Below are 25,850 nucleotides of genomic sequence, written 5' to 3' on the forward strand. Positions count from 1 at the left end.
GACTGATTAGTTCAAAATTTTACTGATGACACGCTTAACCAGTTCAAATTGAGATGACCGATTTTAGACAGAGAAGTCAGTAAAACCTCACACTGCAGTTTAGAAAATAAAACAAAACAATTGAACCCAAGCAAAAACCCACAACCTGAAGACCTATACATATACTCACATTTTCTGTAGGTGCTTTTCTTTCAATTTTAGCTTTTTGTGGTTGGTCATATTTCCTGGAACAGGTTGCCAGAACTACGGTTTTTGCTAGCAAAACTACCTGATGAATGAACATTTACTGCAGCTAGATCCTCATTCAGGTAAATATAAAGATTAAAACATCCCACTGCATGTGTTTTGATGTACATGCAGATTAAATACATGAAAAATTGCAAAAACACCTCCAAGTATGTGAGAGAGATTCTGAGACACTGTACAAAGATTCAGCATTAGAAGAGCTTTGGGAAGGTTGCACACTCAGCACATGGAATTTAAAAAATACCAGAATTTCTGTGTGGGTGAACTTATTTCAGTTTCCTTTTTCCCAGTTTAATTTCAATTTATTAAAACAAAAAAAAAGGCATTAGCATGTCATGTTAAGTACATTCATGAGTGGGATTTGATCAAAAACAATTTCCTTGAAGGAGGTGATTCTCCCCTTCTACTCTCCACTTGTGAGACCCAACTTGGAGTACTGTATTCAGCTCTGCAGCCTAAGAATGATGTGGACCTGTTAGAATGGAGGGCCAGAAAGATTATCACAGGGCTGGAGCACCTCTCGTGTGAAGAAAGGCTGAGAAAGTTCGGGTTAGTTAGCCTAGAAAAGATAAGGCTCTGGGGAGACTGTATAGTGGCCTTCTAGTGTTTAGATGGTGCTACAGGAAAGATGCTGACTCTTTTCAGGGAATATAGTGATAGTGCAAGAGGAAATGGTGTTAAGCTAAAAGAGAGTAGCTTTAGATTAGATATTAGGAAGAAATTCTTCACTATGAGGGTGGTGAGGCAGAGGAACAGTTTGCCCAAAGAAGCTGTGGCTGACCCAGCCCTGGAAGTGCTCAAGGCCAGGTTGGATGGGGCTGTGAGCAACCTGGTCTGGTGGAAGGTGTCCATGCCCATGGCAGGGAGGTTGGAACTAGGTGGTCTTTGAGGTCCCTTCCAACCCAAACCATTCTATGATTCATTCTTCACTGTTCAGTTTGTGCCTTGTCTTTTTACTGTATGTTGTTGGAAACCTGCTTTGAAAACAGTGATTGCATTCTTGACAGTCTTGACAGACTTCCCTATGTCTGTCAAGGAATCATCACTATGGTTTCTAAGTGCTTCATAAACATTAACTAATAAATCTTCACAGCACCCTTGGGAGGTGCTGGCATGATATTATTCAAATTTGATTGATGAGGAACTGAGAGATTCAAAGGCTTCCATTAATTTTGAAAGTTGACTCTAACTTGACAAAAAATCTAATTTTTCAGAGTGCTTATCCTTCTATAGCACTCCTTTTATCCACAGTACAGCTCTCTGATTTGTTAATAAAAGTAGTCACTTTAAAAATATATATATAATAAACAACTGTAACCCTAAATGTTTTATTTGTAGCCTTCTATCTTTAAGGAAATATCACTGAAGCTAGGGGAAGGCTGACAAAATCTCTCCTGTGATTATGATGGGCTGCATGGTAGTTCTACAGCTCTGGGAGAGGCCCATATTGGATGCTCTGAAATCCTTGGGTGCCTCATTTCCCAAGGGAAACACTGCATTCTGGAGACACTGAGTCCTTTCTGCCTGAGATCTTCCCAGAGGTAGGTGGTATGGGAGCTCTGGTGACCCAGTGCTTGGACAACCTGTCACACATGACTTCAGAGACCACCTTAGGCAACACCATTTGAACAGAGCCTCTCTGACTGAGCAACCCTGGCTCTAGCCACACAGCCCTCACCTTCACAAAAAGGACTCTGGGACCATCAAGTAACTACTCAGCATACCTTATTCCTCTTGGTTTCTAGACTCTTTGCTCTGGAATTGGGACTTAGAACATGAGAGGACTCTGCAAGGAGGGCACTTCCCTGAGTTTCTCAGGAAACTTGCATCTCAGTTTATCTAATCAACTGCATATTTGTGGAAGCATTTTGTTTGCGTTAAATTTTGAAATATGGTCCTTTTTCACAGAAAAAAATATCTCTAGAATAAATGTCCTTTCTGTGTCCCATCTTAAGTCCTTTCTTTAAAGTCTGGGTGCTGGAATGATAGATTTGTACATAAAATAGTATACATAATAGTATAGTATACTAATAGTGTACATAAAAGTAGTACATAAAATGGTATACATAAAAGTATTCACACATGGTTAAAATAGTATATATATATATTTTAACATGGACAAAATATTAAAATCACTCAGTATTCATCTTTGAAATAATAAAGTCATTTGGGCTGAAACATAAAATGAGAAATGTTTTTTTTCTTGGTTTGAATTCTGAGTTTCTAAGTGCTAATGTAATATGAACATAAAATCAATAAGAGTTGAGTTAGTAATAGTACATACAGAAACCTGATCAAATGTTAGTAGGAAAAAAGGTTATGTTCATGAAATTACTCTACTTAGGCACTTTAGTCACATATGTATGTATAGATATAAAAGCATGTATATACATGTACATATACAAATACCACCTCTTGTTTACACGAACACTTGCCAAGTGAACACTTGAACACAAGTGAATATTTAATTAATTTTATTATTTTTTAAATTTTAAATTAATTCAAATTAATTAACAAGGTCAAAGATCAGTAGTATATATGAATATCTTGTTTTATTTTGTTTATTTTAGAGATCATCAGGCAAAGACTACTGAAATACTTCAGAATTCAGAGAACAAAAGTTTACCAGAAGTAACAGTTGTGGTGGTTTTACCAAACTCAGCAGCTGAATTCCACCAAAACTGCTCTCTCACCCCACCCCCTCCTCAAAGAAGGGGGAGAAAATGTGATTGAAAAAAGAAGCCTCATGGGCTGAGATAAAGACAGGGAAACCACTCACCAATTATTGTCATAGACAAAACAGACTCAGCACAGGGAGATTAATATAAATTTTTGCCTATCACTAGCAGACTAGAACAGTGAGAAACTAAAAGCAAACTAGAGACACTTTCACCATACCCACATTCACCCCCTTCTCCCGCGGCCCAGGGCCTGCTCCTGCGGGGGCTCTCCATGGGCCGCAGCCCCCTCCAGGCCACATCCACCTGCTCCACCGGGGGCTCCTCCACGGGCTGCAGCGTGGAGATCTGCTCCGTGTGGGACCCATGGGCTGCAGGGGGACAGCCTGCTCCACCAGGGGCCTCTCCACAGGCTGCAGGGGAACTGCTGCTGCCTGCCTGGAGCACCTCCTGCCCTCCTGCTGCACTGACCTTGGGGACTACAGGGCTGGTTTTCTCACATTTTCTCCCTCCTCTCTCCCAGCTGTTGTGCCGCAGCAGTTTTTCCCCTTTCTTCAATCTGCTCTCCCAGAGGCCCAACTAGCGTCACTCACTGGCTTGGCTTTGGGCCGCGGCAGGTCCCTTTGGAGCCGGCTGAAACTGGTGTTTATGTAACATGGGGCAGCTCCTGGAGTCTTTTCACAGAGGCCACCCCTGCAGCCCCCCAGCTACCAAACCCTTGCCATGTAAAGCCAATACACTGTTAAGTGCAATCGAAGTCTGAGTTTTCTACTGTGACTGGTAGAATGGAGAGACATGGATAGAGAAGAATCACTCATTTTAGAAAGTCAGAAATGTTGAAAACTGACGGGTTCTGCCATTTTCACTTGAGAGGAAATTTCATACTCCAAATCCAATGATTATTTATATATTTATGTTCATTAGAATTGGAATAAGGTATACTATTTGGGAGGCTTGGAGGCTTATCCTTGTCAATGTCTTACCCTTCCCCATAGCTGAACTCTGTTGCTTCTGAAGAAGGTTGAACCCTTGTCCCACTGGCACCAAATTTCATGTTGAGGAAAAACTGTTATTTTCAGTTCTTTACAGGCATTTTGACAAATCCCAAAACATGAAATTTGTAATCATAGAATCTTCTGAGTTGGAAGGGACCCACAAGAATCATTGAGTCTAATTCCTGGCTCCACACAGGGCCACCCCAAAATCAGATAGTGTTGTTCAAACAGTTCTTGAACTCCAGAGACTTGGTGCCGTGACCACTTCCCTGGGGAGCCTGTTTCAGTGCCTGACCACCTTTTCAGTGAAGAACTTATTTTCTAATATCCACTCTGAACCTCCCTGGGTACACAACTTCATGCTGTAATCCTTACCTTAATATAGAAGTACAGAGCACATGGGGACTGTGCATATAGTCTTGGTCACCCTGGGGCTAAGAAATAAAAGACATGAGTGATATTAATTCAGCTCAAGAAGTTTGAACCCAGAAAAATTCTCCAGCCTTAACCTCCCCTTCATGGCATGATCACAAGCCAAGGAATTTATTCCAAAAGAGAAATTAATTTTGTTTTGGAGAAATATATCTAATCTCACTTTACAGGCTCAAGGTGTTAGTAAAGCTAAATTGTTGGAGTATTTAATCACTGTCATTTCTCTGAAATTCCATCTTTTGTGAAGTTTACCCACTTTGAAGTTGAGTTCTTTAATTTACATTTCTAGTTATGGATCTCGTTATGTCATTGTCAGTAAGGTTCAAAGGCCCACTATCAAGTAGCTATTTCATGTATTCATGATCAAGCACTTACAAAATAAGTTGACCTCTTTAGGTCTCCTGTCATGCAGCTTATTTTTCCTATCCCCTAGTTCATTATTTTGGCCTTCCTTTGAACTGCCTTCACATCCTTCATCTGCAGGCAACAGAGACGGCACAGCACTGCTAGCAGTGGTCCCACTAATGGTGGCTGTTGGTTCATAATTGTTTGTTGACAGTCTCTAACTAGTCTGTCACTGTTGGAAGAGTCTCATGTACTGACAGTATAGTTCTAAATAATAATTTTCAGGTTAATGTTTCTATATTTTTCTCAGTCACTCTGTTAAAACACAGAGGAAATATCACTCTAGGAGTCTGGTAGTATACAATGTATTCACTATTTTACAAGAAAACCACCTAGTTTGCTTTATACGTTTGTAATTGTTTTGCATTTACATATATATATATATATTTGCTTTATATATTTACTAAGTTGAAATGAATCTTTAAAATATTTTAATCTCCAATATATAATTCCCTCCTGCATACTAGAGAAAAGGTCGTTTTTTCTAGTACAAAACCTAAAAATGCCTATTCTCATACTAAATGAGATCAAAAACATTTAGCAAATGGAAGAAGAACCAGTTTTTCAGAATAAGCTAGAATGAGTGTCAGTATCGTCTTATGCAAATGTCACATTTATTGCTTTTTTTTTTTTTTAATAAGTTCCTTAGAGATACTGAAGAACCACTTATCACAGTGATATCACAGTGATAAGTGACTGGGTGTAATTCAGCAGTGTCCCACACCAAAACCTCAGTGCCGACCCTTCACAAATAAGCAATTCCTGAACCACATAAGATTCCTGAGGAGACAAGTTTATAGAAAATGTTTTCAAGGACTTCGATGTCTGGTACTTTATATTGAATGCTTGTGTCACCAAACTGGGCAGTGAGTGTCTGTATATGTGTGCAAGTAGTGTATACCTATGAACGGTAGTGTACTTTACTATTGCATAAATATGGGAAATGCAGATGGCTCTTTCAAAGAGCCTGCAGAATGATTCCTCAGTTGCATGGAATGAAACAGTGATTAAAAAGAAGAGCTGTTTTAAGAGAGATGACTCTGCAAAATTCTTTGAAGTATTCTTCTGCAGAGTGAGACCTTCTGACTTAAAGTAAAAAAAAATGTGACTTGAGAAGGCTGCTCACAAGCTAACTTCCATTAAGTACTTCATTCCACTGCTGCTGTGTATATGCAAGAGACAGATGTGGATAATACCAAATTCTTTAGCATTTTTTTTTCCCCAGACAATTATTACTACTTCTTAGTAGTAACATAACTACTTTCCTAAGCAAATAGATACATGTTTCAGATACTGTAATATGTTTTTTTTTGGGGGGGGTCTCAAGTAGACCCCAGCTCAAAACAAACTGAAAGCTCTGAAAAGGAAGCTTCTTAGCGGTGTGCTATAATAAAGCATCAGTGTTAAGTACTGTAAGAGAAAAATCATAATCTTACTGACAAATAATCAGAGTGTGTCTCTCTTCCACTTTCTCAGAAGTTATGGCTTATGATAATTATTTTATACTGTGATTATATTTATATGAGGAAAAGAAGCATAATTAGGCCCCATTTCTTATTCATTTTTTACGTGTAAATGATGCTGTCTTTAAAACTCCATTTCTATAGATTACTAAATAATCACTACAGAGACAAGACACAAGGAAAATAAAATAATAAATGTTTTATTTTCTCCAACAGAATTATTCTCACAGAGATTCAGGGCAGCTTTCACTCCTAAATAATATTCATAGTAGACTACAAGTTTCTTCCTTGTTCTGGTTTATAGAGTCTATGCCATGTTAGTTTTGGCTTGTAAATTGCATTTAAACAGACGATTATGAATTAAGGCTGATAGAAATATTTCTGCCAGATTTTGTTCTGATTTTATGCATATAATTCCAAATTTAGTTGTGATGATTAGAAAACCACCATTGTATTCAATGCTGCCAACTCTCATAAGTGACTCTTGCAATTTTTTTTATTTTTATTTTTTAATTTTATTGTTGCTATTATAAAAAGAAAAATATTTTTTCCCCATTTCCCTGTGCCAAAACAAGAGGAGGAGGTAGAAGAAGGTGGATGGGGGTTGGGAAACGTATCTTTAGTTTGCTTTTGGTTTCTCAGTGCTCTAGTGTGTTAGTAATAGGTAAAAACTTACATTATTATCTCCCTGCATTGAGTCTGTTTTCCCTGTGACTGTAACAGGTGGCTGATCTCCCTGTCCTTACCTCAACCTTTGAGCGCTTTTCCATCATATTTTATCACCCTCTTCCTTTGAGGAGGGGAAATGAGAGAGAGGTGGGGGTGGAGTTGAGCTGCCCGTCAAAATGAAACCACCACATCATTGAGTAGCAGGGGCTTTGGGTCTGGTCTGAGGTATCGGATGGACAGCAAAGGTTCTCCTTTCTTTCCATCCTGATTCTTACTAATCCGAGGCATCAGAATCACAGAATGGCTGAGGTCGGCAGGGACCTCTGGAGGTCGTGAAGTCCAACCCATCTGCTCAAGCCGGGCCACCGCCTGAAGGTTGCCCTGGATCGTGTCCAGATGGCTTTTGAATATCGTGAGAGATGGAGACTCTACAACCTCTCTGGACCACATGTGCCAGAGAATATGCACCCGTGGAGTAAAAAAAAATGCTTTCTTGTGTTCAGGTGGAATTTCAAGGTTTTTATTTGGTCCTATTGCTGTCAGTGTGCACTACAGAGAAAAGTTTTTCTGCCTTGTCTCTCTGTTCCCTCCCATCAGGTATTTATACACAAAGACATCTTTGTTGAAAAGGGAAGCAGTCTAGAAAACCGGAAAAGAAAGAGAAGAGGGGGAGAGGGGAAGCATTCTGTTTTGGTACATATCACCTCCAAATGGTGCCCTGATTCTGCCGCAGCTGAGCAGGTAGCAACCTATGCCTACTTTCCCCAATAAAGTGTATTGCATAGACATTCAGGAAGAGAGCTAATTTATTGTCGTCTTTGCAAAGCTGAAGGTCCCCCAGGGAACTGACTCTCTCACACAGGCTGGGCAGTCACTGTCCAGGAGGTGACAGGGTGCTCTGTGGTAAGCCCGCTTGCAATGGCTTCTTGGTGTGGGTTGGGTGAGATTCCCCAGACTCCGCTTTTGCTGAATTCCTCTAATCCAGCTTGCCCACAGTCCAGAACACATGCACGATTCCTCCACAACTGTTCCCAGGCGTGAGGATCCATTCCCACTGTCTTCTTCATGTGCAGAGTACTTAGTTCTCCCCAGAGAGTCTCTGGGCTGAGCAGATGCTCTGCCCCAGTGCCTGAAATTGTCACCCAGGCCAAACCAGTGCAAGGGGAACGGAGTGGGAAAGTCGTTTTTTTTGTAGCTGCTGTTGTCTTCATTTCCTGCTGAACAAGAAGGATCGTCCAGAAGAAGACATTGCTACTGCTGGGGGGTTTCATTTGTCACGTTCTCTCCTTTTCTTCCCCGAGGGATGAGGTCAATGTCCACTGCCGTCTGTGAACCCCACAAACACAGCGCTTTGTGTGGAGACCTCTGTTGATGTCCGTAGGTTGACAACACTTTGAGCCGGTCTTGTAGCTCCTGGAACTTGTGCAGCACCTGGGCTTGGGCAGCTGGTTCCAGCACCAGGCACTGCGAGAGGTTGAGCAGGATGGTTGCTCAGAAGACCGAGGGTAAGACAACGTCCTCGGTCACCCTTTTATTTCCTAGGAGGAAGGGTCAACGGTATTTCTCCTCTAGGCAGCAGCATGGGTACCAGAGGATGTCATCCAGCTGCAGCAGGAAACCTCCTGTGCCATCTTGGCAAGGGTGTCGTCATCAGGAGGTGCATCACAGCTGCCTTTGAGGAAGAGGTGGAACAGTCTGCGCCTTCCAGGATATGGTGCGGAGCTGCGACATAGGAGGTAGAAGCTGTTCTGGCAGGCGTGTCTCGCCGTGAGCCTGAAGAAGCGCAGCTGATGGTCATGATGTGATGTTGTCTCTCACGGCGTGCTGATGGTGAAGCCAGCCCCTGCCTAGTTGATGCTGCAGCAGAAGGAGTCCTATTCAGCTTGCTGCATGGCAATAATCATCTCGATGAAGATGGACCTCTGGGAGGCGCTTATCAGCTCTAACTTGCAGGAGTGGGAGGAGGGCAGCACTGTTAGCTGGCAGTGGTGCGACATAGGCAAAAGCACCCAGGCCTTTTTCACCAGCACTTGGACCCAGGAGGCGACTTTGTCCGTGTCTAGGTAGACTTCGGTGCAGAGGGTGCGTAGGAGACGCAAGGCCTGATGCTTCCCCACGTTGTCATTGAGATGGTGGAGGATGCACTTCACGTCCCCCAGCAGCCTCTCCCTGGAGCACACACAATTCAGTTCCAGACGGACGTCAGACTGCCTTGCTGGCCGCTGCCCTGTGGGGTCCAAGTCGAGGAGGAAGGAGAACCCGGGAGGTGGATCCAGGAACACATGCACGCGGTAGAATAAGCCATCCTGCTGGAGACTCCAGCCGTTGTAGGTGCTGCGCGTCCCCGTGGCTAGCTGCAGCTGTGGCATGACAATATTCCTGCAAAGTGCTTGGCTGACGCAGAGGAGGTCTCCTACTAGCTCCTTGCACAAGTTGGCCAATTCTTGCATGGGCCCAAAGGTGCGCTTTGCTGAAGACCTGAAAGCACGCCGTGCACCACTGCGGGCTTTTTCCTTGTTGTCCTCTTCCCCCTCCTCATCACTGCTGGAGCTGAGCTCCTTTCTGCTTCTGGCAGACTTGGTCTTCCTTCGCCTGGCCAGCCAGCAGAGCCCGCAGAGCACGAGAAAGGCTCCAACAATGGCCCACATATGCCACTGCTGGAACACAGTGGAGAGCGTGGCTTCCTCGACAACCACCTTGCGCTCCATCTCGTCTAGCAGCTGAGCCATCTCCCGTCTCAGCTGCTCCTCACGCTGCCACATCTGCTCAAGCGTGGACATGTCAGCCTGTTCGTTGACATGCCCCACATACTGGCTTCCCAGCACAGACAGGGCAAAGACAATCCACTCGGCCACGGCCTGGAGGAGTGGGGAGAGAAAGGGGGTTAGTGGGTCTGTCTGGGAGGGGTCTGGTGGCTGGGGGAGCGGGGCTGGTAAGAGGGGTGGGCTTGGAGGGGGCAAAAGCAGGGCTTGTGAGCACTGCGTGTCTGGGTGTTGGCAGGCTGGAAGGGGACACAGGCCCCGGGCAGAGACTCTCTGGGAGTCCCTTTAGCCTTGCTCCCAGCCCCTGTGGCAGCACCGTGCCCTGCCCGCGGTGTGGCCCTGAGTGTCTGGGCCCCAGGTGCAGGCTCAGAACCACCCCCCCACCCCCGACGCGAGCCGCGGCCCTTGCCCAGCCCAGCCTTCCCCCACACACCATATTCACCGACCGCCCAAGTCCAAATGAAGCGCGCTGCCTGGCGCTCACTCCCTTGAGGACAGCTCTCCATTGTGACATGTCCTCTGACATGTGACAGGCGTCAGAGCCGTGTCACAGACGCCCCACCGCCCAGCTGACGCACGGCTGCCTTGGGCACCAAGGCCCCGGCACACCAAACCTACTAACCCAAGAGCAGTGAGCTCCCAGGGGCTCCGAACCCCCTCCAAACTGCTCTGAAAAATAAAAACGGAGACTCACAAGCCTGCTCCTTCCCTCTTCTCCTCTTGGGTGACTTCTGCCGAGGCAGGGCTGAGTCCTACATGGCCTGCTAACCAAGAAAATGCACCTTTTGGCTGTGCGTCCACCCCTAGTCGTACAAAAGGCAAGCCGTAAAGACTGTTAGCGACCAGCAGTGTTAGGGCCCTTGAAGCTCCCATGCCAGTTGCCTAGACAGGATGGTGGGCACTCGTTTGAGCGTGACAGAATAGTTCCGTTGGAACGGACCCACAACGATCACCCAGTCCAACTGCCCGACCACTTCAGGGCTAATGAAGAGAGAAGGCATATGAATGAGGGCAGTCTCCAAAGGCTTCTTGAACACTGACAGGCATGGGCACCTGGCCTGATGGCTGCCGGTGGGTCCCACGTGTCCCAAAGAGGGAAAAGGGCTCTAGTCCAGGAGCTGGCAAGGGTCCTTGGGAGGGCTTTAAACTAGGTATGAAGGGGGATGAGGGGGAAATGAGGCTCAATGGAGATGAGCCTGGGGGAGCAGTCCCAGGGTTGAGGGTGAGGGCAATGATGTGACTCAAGTGCATCTACACCAATGCACGCAGCATGCGCAACAAACAGGAGGAGCTGGAAGCCATTGTGCGGCAGGCAAACAATGAGGTATTGGATGGGCAGCAAAGGTTCTCCTTCCTTTCCATCCTGATTCTTACTAATCCGAGGCATCAGAATCACAGAATGGCTGAGGTCGGCAGGGACCTCTGGAGGTCGTGAAGTCCAACCCATCTGCTCAAGCCGGGCCACCGCCTGAAGGTTGCCCTGGATCGTGTCCAGATGGCTTTTGAATATCGTGAGAGATGGAGACTCTACAACCTCTCTGGACCACATGTGCCAGAGAATATGCACCCGTGGAGTAAAAAAAAATGCTTTCTTGTGTTCAGGTGGAATTTCAAGGTTTTTATTTGGTCCTATTGCTGTCAGTGTGCACTACAGAGAAAAGTTTTTCTGCCTTGTCTCTCTGTTCCCTCCCATCAGGTATTTATACACAAAGACATCTTTGTTGAAAAGGGAAGCAGTCTAGAAAACCGGAAAAGAAAGAGAAGAGGGGGAGAGGGGAAGCATTCTGTTTTGGTACATATCACCTCCAAATGGTGCCCTGATTCTGCCGCAGCTGAGCAGGTAGCAACCTATGCCTACTTTCCCCAATAAAGTGTATTGCATAGACATTCAGGAAGAGAGCTAATTTATTGTCGTCTTTGCAAAGCTGAAGGTCCCCCAGGGAACTGACTCTCTCACACAGGCTGGGCAGTCACTGTCCAGGAGGTGACAGGGTGCTCTGTGGTAAGCCCGCTTGCAATGGCTTCTTGGTGTGGGTTGGGTGAGATTCCCCAGACTCCGCTTTTGCTGAATTCCTCTAATCCAGCTTGCCCACAGTCCAGAACACATGCACGATTCCTCCACAACTGTTCCCAGGCGTGAGGATCCATTCCCACTGTCTTCTTCATGTGCAGAGTACTTAGTTCTCCCCAGAGAGTCTCTGGGCTGAGCAGATGCTCTGCCCCAGTGCCTGAAATTGTCACCCAGGCCAAACCAGTGCAAGGGGAACGGAGTGGGAAAGTCGTTTTTTTTGTAGCTGCTGTTGTCTTCATTTCCTGCTGAACAAGAAGGATCGTCCAGAAGAAGACATTGCTACTGCTGGGGGGTTTCATTTGTCACGTTCTCTCCTTTTCTTCCCCGAGGGATGAGGTCAATGTCCACTGCCGTCTGTGAACCCCACAAACACAGTGCTTTGTGTGGAGACCTCTGTTGATGTCCGTAGGTTGACAACACTTTGAGCCGGTCTTGTAGCTCCTGGAACTTGTGCAGCACCTGGGCTTGGGCAGCTGGTTCCAGCACCAGGCACTGCGAGAGGTTGAGCAGGATGGTTGCTCAGAAGACCGAGGGTAAGACAACGTCCTCGGTCACCCTTTTATTTCCTAGGAGGAAGGGTCAACGGTATTTCTCCTCTAGGCAGCAGCATGGGTACCAGAGGATGTCATCCAGCTGCAGCAGGAAACCTCCTGTGCCATCTTGGCAAGGGTGTCGTCATCAGGAGGTGCATCACAGCTGCCTTTGAGGAAGAGGTGGAACAGTCTGCGCCTTCCAGGATATGGTGCAGAGCTGCGACATAGGAGGTAGAAGCTGTTCTGGCAGGCGTGTCTCGCCGTGAGCCTGAAGAAGCGCAGCTGATGGTCATGATGTGATGTTGTCTCTCACGGCGTGCTGATGGTGAAGCCAGCCCCTGCCTAGTTGGTGCTGCAGCAGAAGGAGTCCTATTCAGCTTGCTGCATGGCAATAATCATCTCGATGAAGATGGACCTCTGGGAGGCGCTTATCAGCTCTAACTTGCAGGAGTGGGAGGAGGGCAGCACTGTTAGCTGGCAGTGGTGCGACATAGGCAAAAGCACCCAGGCCTTTTTCACCAGCACTTGGACCCAGGAGGCGACTTTGTCCGTGTCTAGGTAGACTTCGGTGCAGAGGGTGCGTAGGAGACGCAAGGCCTGATGCTTCCCCACGTTGTCATTGAGATGGTGGAGGATGCACTTCACGTCCCCCAGCAGCCTCTCCCTGGAGCACACACAATTCAGTTCCAGACGGACGTCAGACTGCCTTGCTGGCCGCTGCCCTGTGGGGTCCAAGTCGAGGAGGAAGGAGAACCCGGGAGGTGGATCCAGGAACACATGCACGCGGTAGAATAAGCCATCCTGCTGGAGACTCCAGCCGTTGTAGGTGCTGCGCGTCCCCGTGGCTAGCTGCAGCTGTGGCATGACAATATTCCTGCAAAGTGCTTGGCTGACGCAGAGGAGGTCTCCTACTAGCTCCTTGCACAAGTTGGCCAATTCTTGCATGGGCCCAAAGGTGCGCTTTGCTGAAGACCTGAAAGCACGCCGTGCACCACTGCGGGCTTTTTCTTTGTTGTCCTCTTCCCCCTCCTCATCACTGCTGGAGCTGAGCTCCTTTCTGCTTCTGGCAGACTTGGTCTTCCTTCGCCTGGCCAGCCAGCAGAGCCCGCAGAGCACGAGAAAGGCTCCAACAATGGCCCACATATGCCACTGCTGGAACACAGTGGAGAGCGTGGCTTCCTCGACAACCACCTTGCGCTCCATCTCGTCTAGCAGCTGAGCCATCTCCCGTCTCAGCTGCTCCTCACGCTGCCACATCTGCTCAAGCGTGGACATGTCAGCCTGTTCGTTGACATGCCCCACATACTGGCTTCCCAGCACAGACAGGGCAAAGACAATCCACTCGGCCACGGCCTGGAGGAGTGGGGAGAGAAAGGGGGTTAGTGGGTCTGTCTGGGAGGGGTCTGGTGGCTGGGGGAGCGGGGCTGGTAAGAGGGGTGGGCTTGGAGGGGGCAAAAGCAGGGCTTGTGAGCACTGCGTGTCTGGGTGTTGGCAGGCTGGAAGGGGACACAGGCCCCGGGCAGAGACTCTCTGGGAGTCCCTTTAGCCTTGCTCCCAGCCCCTGTGGCAGCACCGTGCCCTGCCCGCGGTGTGGCCCTGAGTGTCTGGGCCCCAGGTGCAGGCTCAGAACCACCCCCCCACCCCCGACGCGAGCCGCGGCCCTTGCCCAGCCCAGCCTTCCCCCACACACCATATTCACCGACCGCCCAAGTCCAAATGAAGCGCGCTGCCTGGCGCTCACTCCCTTGAGGACAGCTCTCCATTGTGACATGTCCTCTGACATGTGACAGGCGTCAGAGCCGTGTCACAGACGCCCCACCGCCCAGCTGACGCACGGCTGCCTTGGGCACCAAGGCCCCGGCACACCAAACCTACTAACCCAAGAGCAGTGAGCTCCCAGGGGCTCCGAACCCCCTCCAAACTGCTCTGAAAAATAAAAACGGAGACTCACAAGCCTGCTCCTTCCCTCTTCTCCTCTTGGGTGACTTCTGCCGAGGCAGGGCTGAGTCCTACATGGCCTGCTAACCAAGAAAATGCACCTTTTGGCTGTGCGTCCACCCCTAGTCGTACAAAAGGCAAGCCGTAAAGACTGTTAGCGACCAGCAGTGTTAGGGCCCTTGAAGCTCCCATGCCAGTTGCCTAGACAGGATGGTGGGCACTCGTTTGAGCGTGACAGAATAGTTCCGTTGGAACGGACCCACAACGATCACCCAGTCCAACTGCCCGACCACTTCAGGGCTAATGAAGAGAGAAGGCATATGAATGAGGGCAGTCTCCAAAGGCTTCTTGAACACTGACAGGCATGGGCACCTGGCCTGATGGCTGCCGGTGGGTCCCACGTGTCCCAAAGAGGGAAAAGGGCTCTAGTCCAGGAGCTGGCAAGGGTCCTTGGGAGGGCTTTAAACTAGGTATGAAGGGGGATGAGGGGGAAATGAGGCTCAATGGAGATGAGCCTGGGGGAGCAGTCCCAGGGTTGAGGGTGAGGGCAATGATGTGACTCAAGTGCATCTACACCAATGCACGCAGCATGCGCAACAAACAGGAGGAGCTGGAAGCCATTGTGCGGCAGGCAAACAATGAGGTATTGGATGGGCAGCAAAGGTTCTCCTTCCTTTCCATCCTGATTCTTACTAATCCGAGGCATCAGAATCACAGAATGGCTGAGGTCGGCAGGGACCTCTGGAGGTCGTGAAGTCCAACCCATCTGCTCAAGCCGGGCCACCGCCTGAAGGTTGCCCTGGATCGTGTCCAGATGGCTTTTGAATATCGTGAGAGATGGAGACTCTACAACCTCTCTGGACCACATGTGCCAGAGAATATGCACCCGTGGAGTAAAAAAAAATGCTTTCTTGTGTTCAGGTGGAATTTCAAGGTTTTTATTTGGTCCTATTGCTGTCAGTGTGCACTACAGAGAAAAGTTTTTCTGCCTTGTCTCTCTGTTCCCTCCCATCAGGTATTTATACACAAAGACATCTTTGTTGAAAAGGGAAGCAGTCTAGAAAACCGGAAAAGAAAGAGAAGAGGGGGAGAGGGGAAGCATTCTGTTTTGGTACATATCACCTCCAAATGGTGCCCTGATTCTGCCGCAGCTGAGCAGGTAGCAACCTATGCCTACTTTCCCCAATAAAGTGTATTGCATAGACATTCAGGAAGAGAGCTAATTTATTGTCGTCTTTGCAAAGCTGAAGGTCCCCCAGGGAACTGACTCTCTCACACAGGCTGGGCAGTCACTGTCCAGGAGGTGACAGGGTGCTCTGTGGTAAGCCCGCTTGCAATGGCTTCTTGGTGTGGGTTGGGTGAGATTCCCCAGACTCCGCTTTTGCTGAATTCCTCTAATCCAGCTTGCCCACAGTCCAGAACACATGCACGATTCCTCCACAACTGTTCCCAGGCGTGAGGATCCATTCCCACTGTCTTCTTCATGTGCAGAGTACTTAGTTCTCCCCAGAGAGTCTCTGGGCTGAGCAGATGCTCTGCCCCAGTGCCTGAAATTGTCACCCAGGCCAAACCAGTGCAAGGGGAACGGAGTGGGAAAGTCGTTTTTTTTGTAGCTGCTGTTGTCTTCATTTCCTGCTGAACAAGAAGGATCGTCCAGAAGAAGACATTGCTACTGCTGGGGGGTTTCATTTGTCACGTTCTCTCCTTTTCTTCCCCGAGGGATGAGGTCAATGTCCACTGCCGTCTGTGAACCCCACAAACACAGCGCTTTGTGTGGAGACCTCTGTTGATGTCCGTAGGTTGACAACACTTTGAGCCGGTCTTGTAGCTCCTGGAACTTGTGCAGCACCTGGGCTTGGGCAGCTGGTTCCAGCACCAGGCACTGCGAGAGGTTGAGCAGGATGGTTGCTCAGAAGACCGAGGGTAAGACAACGTCCTCGGTCACCCTTTTATTTCCTAGGAGGAAGGGTCAACGGTATTTCTCCTCTAGGCAGCAGCATGGGTACCAGAGGATGTCATCCAGCTGCAGCAGGAAACCTCCTGTGCCATCTTGGCAAGGGTGTCGTCATCAGGAGGTGCATCACAGCTGCCTTTGAGGAAGAGGTGGAACAGTCTGCGCCTTCCAGGATATGGTGCGGAGCTGCGACATAGGAGGTAGAAGCTGTTCTGGCAGGCGTGTCTCGCCGTGAGCCTGAAGAAGCGCAGCTGATGGTCATGATGTGATGTTGTCTCTCACGGCGTGCTGATGGTGAAGCCAGCCCCTGCCTAGTTGATGCTGCAGCAGAAGGAGTCCTATTCAGCTTGCTGCATGGCAATAATCATCTCGATGAAGATGGACCTCTGGGAGGCGCTTATCAGCTCTAACTTGCAGGAGTGGGAGGAGGGCAGCACTGTTAGCTGGCAGTGGTGCGACATAGGCAAAAGCACCCAGGCCTTTTTCACCAGCACTTGGACCCAGGAGGCGACTTTGTCCGTGTCTAGGTAGACTTCGGTGCAGAGGGTGCGTAGGAGACGCAAGGCCTGATGCTTCCCCACGTTGTCATTGAGATGGTGGAGGATGCACTTCACGTCCCCCAGCAGCCTCTCCCTGGAGCACACACAATTCAGTTCCAGACGGACGTCAGACTGCCTTGCTGGCCGCTGCCCTGTGGGGTCCAAGTCGAGGAGGAAGGAGAACCCGGGAGGTGGATCCAGGAACACATGCACGCGGTAGAATAAGCCATCCTGCTGGAGACTCCAGCCGTTGTAGGTGCTGCGCGTCCCCGTGGCTAGCTGCAGCTGTGGCATGACAATATTCCTGCAAAGTGCTTGGCTGACGCAGAGGAGGTCTCCTACTAGCTCCTTGCACAAGTTGGCCAATTCTTGCATGGGCCCAAAGGTGCGCTTTGCTGAAGACCTGAAAGCACGCCGTGCACCACTGCGGGCTTTTTCCTTGTTGTCCTCTTCCCCCTCCTCATCACTGCTGGAGCTGAGCTCCTTTCTGCTTCTGGCAGACTTGGTCTTCCTTCGCCTGGCCAGCCAGCAGAGCCCGCAGAGCACGAGAAAGGCTCCAACAATGGCCCACATATGCCACTGCTGGAACACAGTGGAGAGCGTGGCTTCCTCGACAACCACCTTGCGCTCCATCTCGTCTAGCAGCTGAGCCATCTCCCGTCTCAGCTGCTCCTCACGCTGCCACATCTGCTCAAGCGTGGACATGTCAGCCTGTTCGTTGACATGCCCCACATACTGGCTTCCCAGCACAGACAGGGCAAAGACAATCCACTCGGCCACGGCCTGGAGGAGTGGGGAGAGAAAGGGGGTTAGTGGGTCTGTCTGGGAGGGGTCTGGTGGCTGGGGGAGCGGGGCTGGTAAGAGGGGTGGGCTTGGAGGGGGCAAAAGCAGGGCTTGTGAGCACTGCGTGTCTGGGTGTTGGCAGGCTGGAAGGGGACACAGGCCCCGGGCAGAGACTCTCTGGGAGTCCCTTTAGCCTTGCTCCCAGCCCCTGTGGCAGCACCGTGCCCTGCCCGCGGTGTGGCCCTGAGTGTCTGGGCCCCAGGTGCAGGCTCAGAACCACCCCCCCACCCCCGACGCGAGCCGCGGCCCTTGCCCAGCCCAGCCTTCCCCCACACACCATATTCACCGACCGCCCAAGTCCAAATGAAGCGCGCTGCCTGGCGCTCACTCCCTTGAGGACAGCTCTCCATTGTGACATGTCCTCTGACATGTGACAGGCGTCAGAGCCGTGTCACAGACGCCCCACCGCCCAGCTGACGCACGGCTGCCTTGGGCACCAAGGCCCCGGCACACCAAACCTACTAACCCAAGAGCAGTGAGCTCCCAGGGGCTCCGAACCCCCTCCAAACTGCTCTGAAAAATAAAAACGGAGACTCACAAGCCTGCTCCTTCCCTCTTCTCCTCTTGGGTGACTTCTGCCGAGGCAGGGCTGAGTCCTACATGGCCTGCTAACCAAGAAAATGCACCTTTTGGCTGTGCGTCCACCCCTAGTCGTACAAAAGGCAAGCCGTAAAGACTGTTAGCGACCAGCAGTGTTAGGGCCCTTGAAGCTCCCATGCCAGTTGCCTAGACAGGATGGTGGGCACTCGTTTGAGCGTGACAGAATAGTTCCGTTGGAACGGACCCACAACGATCACCCAGTCCAACTGCCCGACCACTTCAGGGCTAATGAAGAGAGAAGGCATATGAATGAGGGCAGTCTCCAAAGGCTTCTTGAACACTGACAGGCATGGGCACCTGGCCTGATGGCTGCCGGTGGGTCCCACGTGTCCCAAAGAGGGAAAAGGGCTCTAGTCCAGGAGCTGGCAAGGGTCCTTGGGAGGGCTTTAAACTAGGTATGAAGGGGGATGAGGGGGAAATGAGGCTCAATGGAGATGAGCCTGGGGGAGCAGTCCCAGGGTTGAGGGTGAGGGCAATGATGTGACTCAAGTGCATCTACACCAATGCACGCAGCATGCGCAACAAACAGGAGGAGCTGGAAGCCATTGTGCGGCAGGCAAACAATGAGGTATTGGATGGGCAGCAAAGGTTCTCCTTCCTTTCCATCCTGATTCTTACTAATCCGAGGCATCAGAATCACAGAATGGCTGAGGTCGGCAGGGACCTCTGGAGGTCGTGAAGTCCAACCCATCTGCTCAAGCCGGGCCACCGCCTGAAGGTTGCCCTGGATCGTGTCCAGATGGCTTTTGAATATCGTGAGAGATGGAGACTCTACAACCTCTCTGGACCACATGTGCCAGAGAATATGCACCCGTGGAGTAAAAAAAAATGCTTTCTTGTGTTCAGGTGGAATTTCAAGGTTTTTATTTGGTCCTATTGCTGTCAGTGTGCACTACAGAGAAAAGTTTTTCTGCCTTGTCTCTCTGTTCCCTCCCATCAGGTATTTATACACAAAGACATCTTTGTTGAAAAGGGAAGCAGTCTAGAAAACCGGAAAAGAAAGAGAAGAGGGGGAGAGGGGAAGCATTCTGTTTTGGTACATATCACCTCCAAATGGTGCCCTGATTCTGCCGCAGCTGAGCAGGTAGCAACCTATGCCTACTTTCCCCAATAAAGTGTATTGCATAGACATTCAGGAAGAGAGCTAATTTATTGTCGTCTTTGCAAAGCTGAAGGTCCCCCAGGGAACTGACTCTCTCACACAGGCTGGGCAGTCACTGTCCAGGAGGTGACAGGGTGCTCTGTGGTAAGCCCGCTTGCAATGGCTTCTTGGTGTGGGTTGGGTGAGATTCCCCAGACTCCGCTTTTGCTGAATTCCTCTAATCCAGCTTGCCCACAGTCCAGAACACATGCACGATTCCTCCACAACTGTTCCCAGGCGTGAGGATCCATTCCCACTGTCTTCTTCATGTGCAGAGTACTTAGTTCTCCCCAGAGAGTCTCTGGGCTGAGCAGATGCTCTGCCCCAGTGCCTGAAATTGTCACCCAGGCCAAACCAGTGCAAGGGGAACGGAGTGGGAAAGTCGTTTTTTTTGTAGCTGCTGTTGTCTTCATTTCCTGCTGAACAAGAAGGATCGTCCAGAAGAAGACATTGCTACTGCTGGGGGGTTTCATTTGTCACGTTCTCTCCTTTTCTTCCCCGAGGGATGAGGTCAATGTCCACTGCCGTCTGTGAACCCCACAAACACAGTGCTTTGTGTGGAGACCTCTGTTGATGTCCGTAGGTTGACAACACTTTGAGCCGGTCTTGTAGCTCCTGGAACTTGTGCAGCACCTGGGCTTGGGCAGCTGGTTCCAGCACCAGGCACTGCGAGAGGTTGAGCAGGATGGTTGCTCAGAAGACCGAGGGTAAGACAACGTCCTCGGTCACCCTTTTATTTCCTAGGAGGAAGGGTCAACGGTATTTCTCCTCTAGGCAGCAGCATGGGTACCAGAGGATGTCATCCAGCTGCAGCAGGAAACCTCCTGTGCCATCTTGGCAAGGGTGTCGTCATCAGGAGGTGCATCACAGCTGCCTTTGAGGAAGAGGTGGAACAGTCTGCGCCTTCCAGGATATGGTGCAGAGCTGCGACATAGGAGGTAGAAGCTGTTCTGGCAGGCGTGTCTCGCCGTGAGCCTGAAGAAGCGCAGCTGATGGTCATGATGTGATGTTGTCTCTCACGGCGTGCTGATGGTGAAGCCAGCCCCTGCCTAGTTGATGCTGCAGCAGAAGGAGTCCTATTCAGCTTGCTGCATGGCAATAATCATCTCGATGAAGATGGACCTCTGGGAGGCGCTTATCAGCTCTAACTTGCAGGAGTGGGAGGAGGGCAGCACTGTTAGCTGGCAGTGGTGCGACATAGGCAAAAGCACCCAGGCCTTTTTCACCAGCACTTGGACCCAGGAGGCGACTTTGTCCGTGTCTAGGTAGACTTCGGTGCAGAGGGTGCGTAGGAGACGCAAGGCCTGATGCTTCCCCACGTTGTCATTGAGATGGTGGAGGATGCACTTCACGTCCCCCAGCAGCCTCTCCCTGGAGCACACACAATTCAGTTCCAGACGGACGTCAGACTGCCTTGCTGGCCGCTGCCCTGTGGGGTCCAAGTCGAGGAGGAAGGAGAACCCGGGAGGTGGATCCAGGAACACATGCACGCGGTAGAATAAGCCATCCTGCTGGAGACTCCAGCCGTTGTAGGTGCTGCGCGTCCCCGTGGCTAGCTGCAGCTGTGGCATGACAATATTCCTGCAAAGTGCTTGGCTGACGCAGAGGAGGTCTCCTACTAGCTCCTTGCACAAGTTGGCCAATTCTTGCATGGGCCCAAAGGTGCGCTTTGCTGAAGACCTGAAAGCACGCCGTGCACCACTGCGGGCTTTTTCCTTGTTGTCCTCTTCCCCCTCCTCATCACTGCTGGAGCTGAGCTCCTTTCTGCTTCTGGCAGACTTGGTCTTCCTTCGCCTGGCCAGCCAGCAGAGCCCGCAGAGCACGAGAAAGGCTCCAACAATGGCCCACATATGCCACTGCTGGAACACAGTGGAGAGCGTGGCTTCCTCGACAACCACCTTGCGCTCCATCTCGTCTAGCAGCTGAGCCATCTCCCGTCTCAGCTGCTCCTCACGCTGCCACATCTGCTCAAGCGTGGACATGTCAGCCTGTTCGTTGACATGCCCCACATACTGGCTTCCCAGCACAGACAGGGCAAAGACAATCCACTCGGCCACGGCCTGGAGGAGTGGGGAGAGAAAGGGGGTTAGTGGGTCTGTCTGGGAGGGGTCTGGTGGCTGGGGGAGCGGGGCTGGTAAGAGGGGTGGGCTTGGAGGGGGCAAAAGCAGGGCTTGTGAGCACTGCGTGTCTGGGTGTTGGCAGGCTGGAAGGGGACACAGGCCCCGGGCAGAGACTCTCTGGGAGTCCCTTTAGCCTTGCTCCCAGCCCCTGTGGCAGCACCGTGCCCTGCCCGCGGTGTGGCCCTGAGTGTCTGGGCCCCAGGTGCAGGCTCAGAACCACCCCCCCCCCCACCCCCGACGCGAGCCGCGGCCCTTGCCCAGCCCAGCCTTCCCCCACACACCATATTCACCGACCGCCCAAGTCCAAATGAAGCGCGCTGCCTGGCGCTCACTCCCTTGAGGACAGCTCTCCATTGTGACATGTCCTCTGACATGTGACAGGCGTCAGAGCCGTGTCACAGACGCCCCACCGCCCAGCTGACGCACGGCTGCCTTGGGCACCAAGGCCCCGGCACACCAAACCTACTAACCCAAGAGCAGTGAGCTCCCAGGGGCTCCGAACCCCCTCCAAACTGCTCTGAAAAATAAAAACGGAGACTCACAAGCCTGCTCCTTCCCTCTTCTCCTCTTGGGTGACTTCTGCCGAGGCAGGGCTGAGTCCTACATGGCCTGCTAACCAAGAAAATGCACCTTTTGGCTGTGCGTCCACCCCTAGTCGTACAAAAGGCAAGCCGTAAAGACTGTTAGCGACCAGCAGTGTTAGGGCCCTTGAAGCTCCCATGCCAGTTGCCTAGACAGGATGGTGGGCACTCGTTTGAGCGTGACAGAATAGTTCCGTTGGAACGGACCCACAACGATCACCCAGTCCAACTGCCCGACCACTTCAGGGCTAATGAAGAGAGAAGGCATATGAATGAGGGCAGTCTCCAAAGGCTTCTTGAACACTGACAGGCATGGGCACCTGGCCTGATGGCTGCCGGTGGGTCCCACGTGTCCCAAAGAGGGAAAAGGGCTCTAGTCCAGGAGCTGGCAAGGGTCCTTGGGAGGGCTTTAAACTAGGTGTGAAGGGGGATGAGGGGGAAATGAGGCTCAATGGAGATGAGCCTGGGGGAGCAGTCCCAGGGTTGAGGGTGAGGGCAATGATGTGACTCAAGTGCATCTACACCAATGCACGCAGCATGCGCAACAAACAGGAGGAGCTGGAAGCCATTGTGCGGCAGGCAAACAATGAGGTATTGGATGGGCAGCAAAGGTTCTCCTTCCTTTCCATCCTGATTCTTACTAATCCGAGGCATCAGAATCACAGAATGGCTGAGGTCGGCAGGGACCTCTGGAGGTCGTGAAGTCCAACCCATCTGCTCAAGCCGGGCCACCGCCTGAAGGTTGCCCTGGATCGTGTCCAGATGGCTTTTGAATATCGTGAGAGATGGAGACTCTACAACCTCTCTGGACCACATGTGCCAGAGAATATGCACCCGTGGAGTAAAAAAAAATGCTTTCTTGTGTTCAGGTGGAATTTCAAGGTTTTTATTTGGTCCTATTGCTGTCAGTGTGCACTACAGAGAAAAGTTTTTCTGCCTTGTCTCTCTGTTCCCTCCCATCAGGTATTTATACACAAAGACATCTTTGTTGAAAAGGGAAGCAGTCTAGAAAACCGGAAAAGAAAGAGAAGAGGGGGAGAGGGGAAGCATTCTGTTTTGGTACATATCACCTCCAAATGGTGCCCTGATTCTGCCGCAGCTGAGCAGGTAGCAACCTATGCCTACTTTCCCCAATAAAGTGTATTGCATAGACATTCAGGAAGAGAGCTAATTTATTGTCGTCTTTGCAAAGCTGAAGGTCCCCCAGGGAACTGACTCTCTCACACAGGCTGGGCAGTCACTGTCCAGGAGGTGACAGGGTGCTCTGTGGTAAGCCCGCTTGCAATGGCTTCTTGGTGTGGGTTGGGTGAGATTCCCCAGACTCCGCTTTTGCTGAATTCCTCTAATCCAGCTTGCCCACAGTCCAGAACACATGCACGATTCCTCCACAACTGTTCCCAGGCGTGAGGATCCATTCCCACTGTCTTCTTCATGTGCAGAGTACTTAGTTCTCCCCAGAGAGTCTCTGGGCTGAGCAGATGCTCTGCCCCAGTGCCTGAAATTGTCACCCAGGCCAAACCAGTGCAAGGGGAACGGAGTGGGAAAGTCGTTTTTTTTGTAGCTGCTGTTGTCTTCATTTCCTGCTGAACAAGAAGGATCGTCCAGAAGAAGACATTGCTACTGCTGGGGGGTTTCATTTGTCACGTTCTCTCCTTTTCTTCCCCGAGGGATGAGGTCAATGTCCACTGCCGTCTGTGAACCCCACAAACACAGCGCTTTGTGTGGAGACCTCTGTTGATGTCCGTAGGTTGACAACACTTTGAGCCGGTCTTGTAGCTCCTGGAACTTGTGCAGCACCTGGGCTTGGGCAGCTGGTTCCAGCACCAGGCACTGCGAGAGGTTGAGCAGGATGGTTGTTCAGAAGACCGAGGGTAAGACAACGTCCTCGGTCACCCTTTTATTTCCTAGGAGGAAGGGTCAACGGTATTTCTCCTCTAGGCAGCAGCATGGGTACCAGAGGATGTCATCCAGCTGCAGCAGGAAACCTCCTGTGCCATCTTGGCAAGGGTGTCGTCATCAGGAGGTGCATCACAGCTGCCTTTGAGGAAGAGGTGGAACAGTCTGCGCCTTCCAGGATATGGTGCGGAGCTGCGACATAGGAGGTAGAAGCTGTTCTGGCAGGCGTGTCTCGCCGTGAGCCTGAAGAAGCGCAGCTGATGGTCATGATGTGATGTTGTCTCTCACGGCGTGCTGATGGTGAAGCCAGCCCCTGCCTAGTTGATGCTGCAGCAGAAGGAGTCCTATTCAGCTTGCTGCATGGCAATAATCATCTCGATGAAGATGGACCTCTGGGAGGCGCTTATCAGCTCTAACTTGCAGGAGTGGGAGGAGGGCAGCACTGTTAGCTGGCAGTGGTGCGACATAGGCAAAAGCACCCAGGCCTTTTTCACCAGCACTTGGACCCAGGAGGCGACTTTGTCCGTGTCTAGGTAGACTTCGGTGCAGAGGGTGCGTAGGAGACGCAAGGCCTGATGCTTCCCCATGTTGTCATTGAGATGGTGGAGGATGCACTTCACGTCCCCCAGCAGCCTCTCCCTGGAGCACACACAATTCAGTTCCAGACGGACGTCAGACTGCCTTGCTGGCCGCTGCCCTGTGGGGTCCAAGTCGAGGAGGAAGGAGAACCCGGGAGGTGGATCCAGGAACACATGCACGCGGTAGAATAAGCCATCCTGCTGGAGACTCCAGCCGTTGTAGGTGCTGCGCGTCCCCGTGGCTAGCTGCAGCTGTGGCATGACAATATTCCTGCAAAGTGCTTGGCTAACGCAGAGGAGGTCTCCTACTAGCTCCTTGCACAAGCTGGCCAATTCTTGCATGGGCCCAAAGGTGCGCTTTGCTGAAGACCTGAAAGCACGCCGTGCACCACTGCGGACTTTTTCCTTGTTGTCCTCTTCCCCCTCCTCATCACTGCTGGAGCTGAGCTCCTTTCTGCTTCTGGCAGACTTGGTCTTCCTTCGCCTGGCCAGCCAGCAGAGCCCGCAGAGCACGAGAAAGGCTCCAACAATGGCCCACATATGCCACTGCTGGAACACAGTGGAGAGCGTGGCTTCCTCGACAACCACCTTGCGCTCCATCTCGTCTAGCAGCTGAGCCATCTCCCGTCTCAGCTGCTCCTCACGCTGCCACATCTGCTCAAGCGTGGACATGTCAGCCTGTTCGTTGACATGCCCCACATACTGGCTTCCCAGCACAGACAGGGCAAAGACAATCCACTCGGCCACGGCCTGGAGGAGTGGGGAGAGAAAGGGGGTTAGTGGGTCTGTCTGGGAGGGGTCTGGTGGCTGGGGGAGCGGGGCTGGTAAGAGGGGTGGGCTTGGAGGGGGCAAAAGCAGGGCTTGTGAGCACTGCGTGTCTGGGTGTTGGCAGGCTGGAAGGGGACACAGGCCCCGGGCAGAGACTCTCTGGGAGTCCCTTTAGCCTTGCTCCCAGCCCCTGTGGCAGCACCGTGCCCTGCCCGCGGTGTGGCCCTGAGTGTCTGGGCCCCAGGTGCAGGCTCAGAACCATCCCCCCCCCCCACCCCCGACGCGAGCCGCGGCCCTTGCCCAGCCCAGCCTTCCCCCACACACCATATTCACCGACCGCCCAAGTCCAAATGAAGCGCGCTGCCTGGCGCTCGCTCCCTTGAGGACAGCTCTCCATTGTGACATGTCCTCTGACATGTGACAGGCGTCAGAGCCGTGTCACAGACGCCCCACCACCCAGCTGACGCACGGCTGCCTTGGGCACCAAGGCCCCGGCACACCAAACCTACTAACCCAAGAGCAGTGAGCTCCCAGGGGCTCCGAACCCCCTCCAAACTGCTCTGAAAAATAAAAACGGAGACTCACAAGCCTGCTCCTTCCCTCTTCTCCTCTTGGGTGACTTCTGCCGAGGCAGGGCT

At 51.2% G+C, this 25,850-nt stretch overlaps 5 protein-coding genes across 8 annotated transcripts; all 5 read right to left on the minus strand.

Moving 5' to 3' along the window:
- Window positions 1–8,747: 8,747 nt before the first annotated feature.
- On the minus strand, window positions 8,748–10,579 carry LOC125179707 (inositol 1,4,5-trisphosphate receptor-interacting protein-like 1). Of its 2 annotated transcripts, none has more exons than XM_066995652.1 (2): window positions 10,345–10,579; window positions 8,748–9,746 (listed from the first exon to the last, which is right to left on the minus strand). In XM_066995652.1, exon 2 carries the CDS (start codon window positions 9,666–9,668, stop codon window positions 8,763–8,765), a length of 906 nt encoding a protein of 301 aa, XP_066851753.1. In that variant the 5' UTR covers window positions 9,669–9,746; window positions 10,345–10,579; the 3' UTR covers window positions 8,748–8,762. The 2 variants fall into 2 exon arrangements, with proteins under 2 accessions (XP_066851753.1, XP_066851752.1); XM_066995651.1 differs by lacking the exon at window positions 10,345–10,579 and adding an exon at window positions 10,084–10,337.
- Window positions 10,580–12,623: 2,044 nt separating this feature from the next.
- Window positions 12,624–14,198, minus strand: LOC136790667 (inositol 1,4,5-trisphosphate receptor-interacting protein-like 1). Its single transcript, XM_066995827.1, has 2 exons — window positions 13,945–14,198; window positions 12,624–13,607 (listed from the first exon to the last, which is right to left on the minus strand). The coding sequence occupies exons 1-2, from the start codon at window positions 14,035–14,037 to the stop codon at window positions 12,624–12,626; spliced, it is 1,077 nt and encodes a 358-aa protein (XP_066851928.1). The 5' UTR covers window positions 14,038–14,198.
- Window positions 14,199–16,469: 2,271 nt separating this feature from the next.
- Window positions 16,470–18,301, minus strand: LOC136790640 (inositol 1,4,5-trisphosphate receptor-interacting protein-like 1). Of its 2 annotated transcripts, none has more exons than XM_066995648.1 (2): window positions 18,067–18,301; window positions 16,470–17,468 (listed from the first exon to the last, which is right to left on the minus strand). In XM_066995648.1, the coding sequence occupies exon 2, from the start codon at window positions 17,388–17,390 to the stop codon at window positions 16,485–16,487; it is 906 nt and encodes a 301-aa protein (XP_066851749.1). In that variant the 5' UTR covers window positions 17,391–17,468; window positions 18,067–18,301; the 3' UTR covers window positions 16,470–16,484. The 2 variants fall into 2 exon arrangements, with proteins under 2 accessions (XP_066851749.1, XP_066851748.1); XM_066995647.1 differs by lacking the exon at window positions 18,067–18,301 and adding an exon at window positions 17,806–18,057.
- A 2,029-nt stretch (window positions 18,302–20,330) lies between these two features.
- Window positions 20,331–22,144, minus strand: LOC136790641 (inositol 1,4,5-trisphosphate receptor-interacting protein-like 1). Of its 2 annotated transcripts, none has more exons than XM_066995650.1 (2): window positions 21,932–22,144; window positions 20,331–21,329 (listed from the first exon to the last, which is right to left on the minus strand). In XM_066995650.1, the coding sequence occupies exon 2, from the start codon at window positions 21,249–21,251 to the stop codon at window positions 20,346–20,348; it is 906 nt and encodes a 301-aa protein (XP_066851751.1). In that variant the 5' UTR covers window positions 21,252–21,329; window positions 21,932–22,144; the 3' UTR covers window positions 20,331–20,345. The 2 variants fall into 2 exon arrangements, with proteins under 2 accessions (XP_066851751.1, XP_066851750.1); XM_066995649.1 differs by lacking the exon at window positions 21,932–22,144 and adding an exon at window positions 21,671–21,922.
- A 2,066-nt stretch (window positions 22,145–24,210) lies between these two features.
- On the minus strand, window positions 24,211–25,595 carry LOC136790668 (inositol 1,4,5-trisphosphate receptor-interacting protein-like 1). The gene is made up of 2 exons (XM_066995828.1): window positions 25,537–25,595; window positions 24,211–25,194 (listed from the first exon to the last, which is right to left on the minus strand). Exons 1-2 carry the CDS (start codon window positions 25,537–25,539, stop codon window positions 24,211–24,213), a joined length of 987 nt encoding a protein of 328 aa, XP_066851929.1. The 5' UTR covers window positions 25,540–25,595.
- Window positions 25,596–25,850: the final 255 nt, after the last annotated feature.

The sequence above is a fragment of the Anser cygnoides genome, chromosome 4, assembly GCF_040182565.1.
Source record: "Anser cygnoides isolate HZ-2024a breed goose chromosome 4, Taihu_goose_T2T_genome, whole genome shotgun sequence".
Lineage (NCBI taxonomy): Eukaryota > Metazoa > Chordata > Aves > Anseriformes > Anatidae > Anser > Anser cygnoides.